The sequence below is a fragment of the Propithecus coquereli genome, unplaced genomic scaffold, assembly GCF_000956105.1.
Source record: "Propithecus coquereli isolate 6110/MARCELLA unplaced genomic scaffold, Pcoq_1.0 Scaffold9, whole genome shotgun sequence".
Taxonomy (NCBI): Eukaryota; Metazoa; Chordata; class Mammalia; order Primates; family Indriidae; genus Propithecus; species Propithecus coquereli.
In genome coordinates this window covers 2,227,513-2,233,995 of record NW_012155284.1, presented here as the reverse complement: position 1 = coordinate 2,233,995, position 6,483 = coordinate 2,227,513, and the positions used below count along the sequence as shown (strand labels likewise).

The 6,483-nt window shown below is 40.7% G+C and overlaps 1 protein-coding gene across 1 annotated transcript in view; it reads left to right on the top strand.

The window, feature by feature from the left end:
- MSH3 (mutS homolog 3) overlaps nt 1-6,084 on the top strand; it is a 209,051-nt gene extending 202,967 nt beyond the window's left edge. Inside the window, exons 23-24 of the mRNA XM_012664615.1 lie at nt 2,977-3,148; nt 5,912-6,084. Coding sequence (XP_012520069.1) covers nt 2,977-3,148; nt 5,912-6,023 — 284 coding nt within the window. The 3' untranslated portion in view covers nt 6,024-6,084. The remainder of the gene's footprint in view (nt 1-2,976; nt 3,149-5,911) is intronic.
- Nucleotides 6,085-6,483: the final 399 nt, after the last annotated feature.

Here is a 6,483-nt window from a genome sequence, read left to right as displayed (position 1 = left end):
TAGGATTACAGGCGTGAGCCACCGCGCCTGGCCAGCAAAGCAATTTTTGAGTAGGGGGCTTTTGTGGCATTTAGTAGGCTCTCAGAAACTCTTGGTTGGCTGAGTGAATGGATAGATGGACAAATAGGTGAATGAATCTTGATTTAGAAAGACCAGCATGGAGGCTAGGTTATACAGGAGAATCTGAGACAGGGAGATAAGTTGGGACTAACCCAGTTGAAGTGGTAGGACTTTTTTTTTCTTAAAGATGAGAAAAGTTCGTTTTGTTTTTTTTTTTGAGACAGAGTCTCACTCTCTTGCCTGGGCTAGAGTGCCGTGGCGTCAGCCAAGCTCACAGCAACCTCAAACTCCTGGGCTCAAGCGATCCTCCTGCCTCAGCCTCCCAGGTAGCTGGGACTACAGGCACGTGCCACCATGCCCTGCTAATTTTTTCTATTTTTAGTTGTTTGGCCAATTTCTTTCTATTTTTAGTAGAGACAGCGTCTCGCTTTTGCTCAGGCTGGTCTTGAACTCCTGAGCTCAAATGATCCACCCACTTCGGCCTCCCAGAGTGCTAGGATTATAGGCGTGAGCCACCATGCCCGGCCAAAGTTTGCTTTTTTGATTGCCTACTGCTGTTCACTCCACTCTTAGTCTTGTGAGCATCTAAGAGTAACAGAAAATTATCCAGGTTCAAAGGTATTGGTTTCTAGATGTGTCTTCCCTAATGTGTTCCCACTCATTTCCTCACCTATTCTTTGTGTTCTTTAAGTTTTATTTGGGGGCAAAAGGTATTTCCAGTGCTTTGTAAATGGTAGTTTGGGCCTGTGTGTTCCTGAGTGAGTTGGCATTCTCTCCCTCTCTTATTTCCAGCACCCATCCTTAGAAAGCTCTTATTTGTCTGTTGCTGAATTCTTACAGCAGGGTAAGGAAAATTCCATTCTCCTTTCTCACTATTGTGTTCAGTCTTTTGGTTTTTTAGTTTTTAACTGATAAAAAAGCCTGCACATTTATCAAATGAAATAATGTATGAGAAAACGCTCTTGAGAAACTTATAATAGGGTCACAGAAATCATTATACATGTGGTCCATCTTGGACACATTTGCAACACCGTGTAGTTATATTGAATTTCATAATGAAAGCTGCATTATCTGATGTGTTTCAGATTCGTCAAAGATTAAACTGCATGCAGCATTGTGTTAGTATTGTATTTCACTATATCCCAATTCTTTAAAAGTTTTAAAGTTATGTGTATATTTATGTGTGGCAGACTGAGTTCTTCAGGAAGCAGATTCTGAGATTTGCATTCAAGGGGTTTACTGGGGAGTGCTGTGTCATGATTTACACCTGCAGGCAGGACTGGGCAGTATTGGGCTGTGTGGTGTCATAAGGCTTCAGCCAGCCCTGCAGAGAGCTCTGAGGCTGGGATGGTCCTTTAGAGTTACCTCAGCTTGGGGTGAGGGGGCCAGGCCTTTATACCCTTTATTCATTATCTTTATTAGTTTTGGATAATTTGCAAACAGTATGCAAAAAATTACCCCCAAAACATAGCATCTTAAAACAACAAACATTCATTACCTCATAATTTCTGTGGGTCAGGAATCTGGGGACAATTTTGCAGAACACCTCTAGCTCAGGATCTCTCTCACAAGGCTACAGTCAAGGTATTGGCCAGGGCAGAAGTCACTTCAAGGCTTGGGTGACAGTCTGCTTCCTAGCCCACTCACGTAGCTGTTGGCAAGCCTCCAAATTTTGGCAGGCCTCAAGCCCTCGCTCACTGTTGGTGGAAGACATCAGCTTCTTTCCAGGGGAAGCTCTCCCTAGGGTAGCCCACAACATGGCAGCGGGCTTCCCTCAGTGCAAGGAAGCAAGTGAGAGTGCCCAAGACAGAAGCCACAGTCTTTGTTACCCAATCTCTGAAGTGACATCCTATCCCATCACTTTTGCCATACTGTATTCATTAGAAGCGAGTCACTGGGTCCAGCCCACACTCAGAAGGAGGGAATAATACAAGGGCATGAACAAGAGGAGTCAGGGATCTTTGGTGGCCATCTTAGAGGCTGCCTACCAACCCCCATAGCATCGAGTCACCAGATGCAGGCTGCCCTGAGAAGGGAGTGTGACTTTGGGTGAAGCAGCTCTCTTTAGCTGCGCCAGCTCCCAGAGGGGCATACAGCTGAGGGTTGCAGGCTGGCAACCTTCCTGACAGCTGGGGGAATCCCCTTAGTCCTAAATGGGGTCCGGGTGGTACTGAACAGCACCCACATCAATATGTGTAGCTCTTAGTTAGCCAGAACATTTAATAAACCAAAATTTCTCAGTCCGTTGTTTAAACTGTGCAATATTTCCTTATCTATTTTTAAAGGAGAAATTGTGCCACATGTATCAGAATCACTTTATTTTTGATAAAGTTCAGTTCAGATTTTGTAGTGATTTGTTGTTAAAAACTATTTTAAGGCCAGGTGTGGTAGCTGACGCCTGTAATTCTGGTACTTCGGGAGGCTGAGGTGGGAGGATTGCTTGAGGTCAGGGGTTCAAGACCAGCCAGAGGGAGACCCCATCTCTACAAAAAAAATACAAAAATTAGCCAGGTGTGGCTCGTGTCTGTAGTCCCAGCTACTCGGGAGACTGAGGCAGGAGAATCACTTGAGCCCAAGAGTTTGAGGCTGCAGTGAGCTATGATGACGCCACGGCACTCGAGCCAGGGCGACAGAGTGAGAGACCTTGTCTCAAACAAACAGACAAACAAACAAAACCTATTTTAACTGAGCTAAAAGATCTTAAATGCAAAAGCATTTACAAAACAATATTTACTGTTTTTCTAGATATATAAAATTGACAAAAAGAGCTAACAGGTGATTAGGAACAGTGGATTTCTTTTTCGTATTATAAATTTCAATAAAGTTATAAGAACTTATATGTCTTCTTAATCCTCTGACTTTTTCAACTTTCAAGCATGATTTTAATATCCTTTTCTTTTTTTCTTTATTTAATAGGCAAAGAAGAACACGTCCCTGATTTTGTCACTTTTCTTTATCAAATAACCAGAGGAATTGCAGCAAGGAGTTATGGATTAAATGTGGCTAAACTAGCAGATGTTCCTGGAGAAATTTTGAAGAAAGCAGCTCACAAGTCAAAAGAGCTGGAAGGATTAGTAAATATGAAAAGGTCAGAATGATTGTGCTGCATTTTTCGTTTATAAAGAAACCTTCAGAGTTGTCCAAGGAAGAGGATTGTCCTGTAAATGAACATCAGATCTACTTCTAGGCACCTCTTCAAATATTCCGAATCATTTAATTACGATAAAGTGAAAACAGCTCTTGGCAAAGCTCAGGTGACTTCAGTCCATCTTTATGTATTAGTCAGATTTTACTAAGTTGCTAAATTGGTTTTTCAGTCATTTGCCTAAAGAATTAAGTTAACTCCTTACTGTGTGCCAACATATTAGTTGCTAAAAACATTCAATTATAAAAAGCATTACTGAAAGAAACTTCAATATTTACAACCCCCAGAGGACTTCTTTTATTCATATATTATATTCAGTGATGCAGTGATTACATTCAGAAATTAAAAATTCGATCAGGATATGAATGAAAATAATGTTATGCAGCCATATAATCATAGTCATTATCCACATGTCACTTATTTTGTGGATTGTTTGTGACAAATTTTATATTCTCAACTGACTTCTCTCTGTCACCTTGAATGCTTTCCACCTTTTACCCTGGCTGTCCAGCCAGTATGGAGTCAGCATATTAACTAATCTTAATATAAACCTGAGACACACTTCAGAAGGAAGATATTCCTAGGCTTATATCATATTAACAAATAGTAAATGATAGCCTTTTGTATCCGAATATAAAATTATAAAACATCATAAGCTCCCCATCCACCTGCTGTCCCACCCCTGTCCTACCTGGAGAGTCTGGTGTGCTGGGGACCGGGCATTAGTGTCCTGGTCGATAACCATGTGACCAAGAGTGAACAGGTTCTTGATCAAATAGAAAGTCTCCGCTGGCTACCAGTGGCCTCCATGTTATACTCCAAGAATATTCTTTAGCTCTGGGAATCATTACCGAATTTCAATATTGAAATATTAATACCTATAATGTTAGTTAAAGAAACAGTTGCTGACTTGTATACTGAAGAACAGTTGTGCAGTCAGTTCTTCTTCCACCTCTTCCTCCTAGGGTTCTGCCTTGCACGCCACACCTTGCCATGGTATATGGCGGTTGACCAAGTCCAGAGTGCTGGGACTTTACAAATGGCACACAGCTGCCTCCATCAACACTGTGTCCGGCTCATTTCCACAATGCCAGATCAGAGACAAAGTGCCACAATCAGTTTTAGCCTATTTCTGTTACGAGGCAGATTAATATAAAATTTTTCCTGAGAGAAAAATTATCTATGAGAATTTTAAAATAAACTTAGTCCTTGTTCCTCTGCAAAGTCCAAAGACAAATCTAAATCTTCTTTTATTGTTGTCTTATTATTATCATTATTCTTTTTCCCTGAAAAAATTAGAGTAAAACTTTACTACAAAGGATATATATGCAAGATGGCAATAAAATATGAAAGTTTATACTTGCTGCTGCTAAATAGCCTATAAAGCAAGCACAAGAAAATTCACAGAAAACTCATAAATATTTTAACTCTTCCAACTAGTACATGACACTTTGAAATCTGTAACATTCTACCAACAAGATCAGAGAATTATTGGAAGAGCTTGCATTGGGATGGAATCTGGAAATGTATTAAGACACTATATTTACTATCTTTCTTTTTCACTAAAAGTGCTTATCACATCAATTCCATTGGCCAGATCAGAAAAATCAAACTGACATGCCTTCATGTGGACTTGTTGTAATAGTTAGTATTTATTGTGTGCAGAAACCAGTTGGAGCAGACATTTGCAGCAGCCTAGACACTGAGCCAGTTACTGTTCTTATTGTTCTGCATACATTAACTCACTTAATCCTTACGACACCTTGTGAGTTAAGGACTATCATTATCCCCATGCTATAGTTGGGGAAAGGGAGGCCAGCAAGGGCTGGAAACTGACCCAGGGTGACATAGCTAGTTGGTGATGGAGCAGTAATTGGAACTCAGATACTCCAGCTCCAAACCCTAAATACTTAACTAGGTTGCTACTCTGCAGGGAAAAAAGCAGGTCAATGTTATGCTAGCATTTTACTCATTTAGTAGCTAGCTTTATTTTATTAAATCAGTTTTACTTTCATCCTGGGAACATACCACAGGAGTGTTTTTGTCTTCAGGTGCAAATAGGCACACTCAGCCATCTTCTGGCTTGAGTTAGAAGTGGGAGGAGGTCAGGTTCCCCGCTCTGGAGGTAGGGATTTTAGGAGAAGGCACGGAGGCAATAGTGGTGATAAATAACCTTGGTCCCCTTTTTTTTTTTTTTGAGACAAGAGTCTCACTCTGTTGCCCTGGCTAGAGTGAGTGCCGTGGTGTGGCTTAGCTCACAGCAACCTCACACTCCTGGGCTCAAGCAATGCTACTGCCTCAGCCTCCCGAGTAGCTGGGACTACAGACATACACCACCATGCCCGGCTAATTTTTTCTATATAGATTTTTAGTTGTCCAAATAATTTCTTTCTATTTTTAGTAGAGACAGGGTCTCGCTCTTGCTCAGGCTGGTCTCGAACTCCTGACCTTGAGCGATCCACCCGCCTTGGCCTCCCAGAGTGCTAGGATTACAGGCGTGAGCCACCGCACCCGGCCGTTGGTCCCTTGATTGATTACAGCAGTAGCTCTGAAAGCTCTTTTTACCAGAAGGGTGACACTGACACAGCTTCCCAACTACAGAGCCTGCCTGTATTGTGCTGTCATAGATTTTTCAGAGCTTCTGTTGAGATGTATTGTCCCCCAACAATTTCATTTGTTAAATAAGTAGTATTTTCTTTTCTCCAGGAAAAGGCTGAAGTATTTCGCAAAGTCGTGGACAATACACAACGTAAAAGACCTGCAAAAGTGGACAGATGAGTTTGAAATGGACGGAACACAGACTTCTCTTCCTGATTAAAATGAAGACTGAATTTTTGAACAAAAAATGGAGAATTAAAAATACCAACTGTACAAAATAACTCTCCAGTAACAGCCCATCTTTGTATGACATGTAAGCATAAAATTATGACCATGGTATATTTCTATTGGTAACAGAGGCTCTGTGAAGAAAGTCTTTTTCAGGTTACTGTCTTTCTGACTTTTCAAAGTATAAATGCTTTTGAATATTAAGCACTCCCACCATGTAATTAGAAAATTTCATGGACAATAAGTTTCACATAAAATCAAAACCTTCTAAATAAAGTCTAAAGTGGTAGAATGCAATTAATGAACTTTTGGAGGATGATATAAAAATTTACTTCATATTCTTATTTGTTTCAGTTCAGATAGTTGGCATCTGGGTCATTTTGGCAGGACTCTACCCTTCAATTTGAACTAAAATAATTTTATAGTGCCACCAGTTTACTCACCAAGAACAT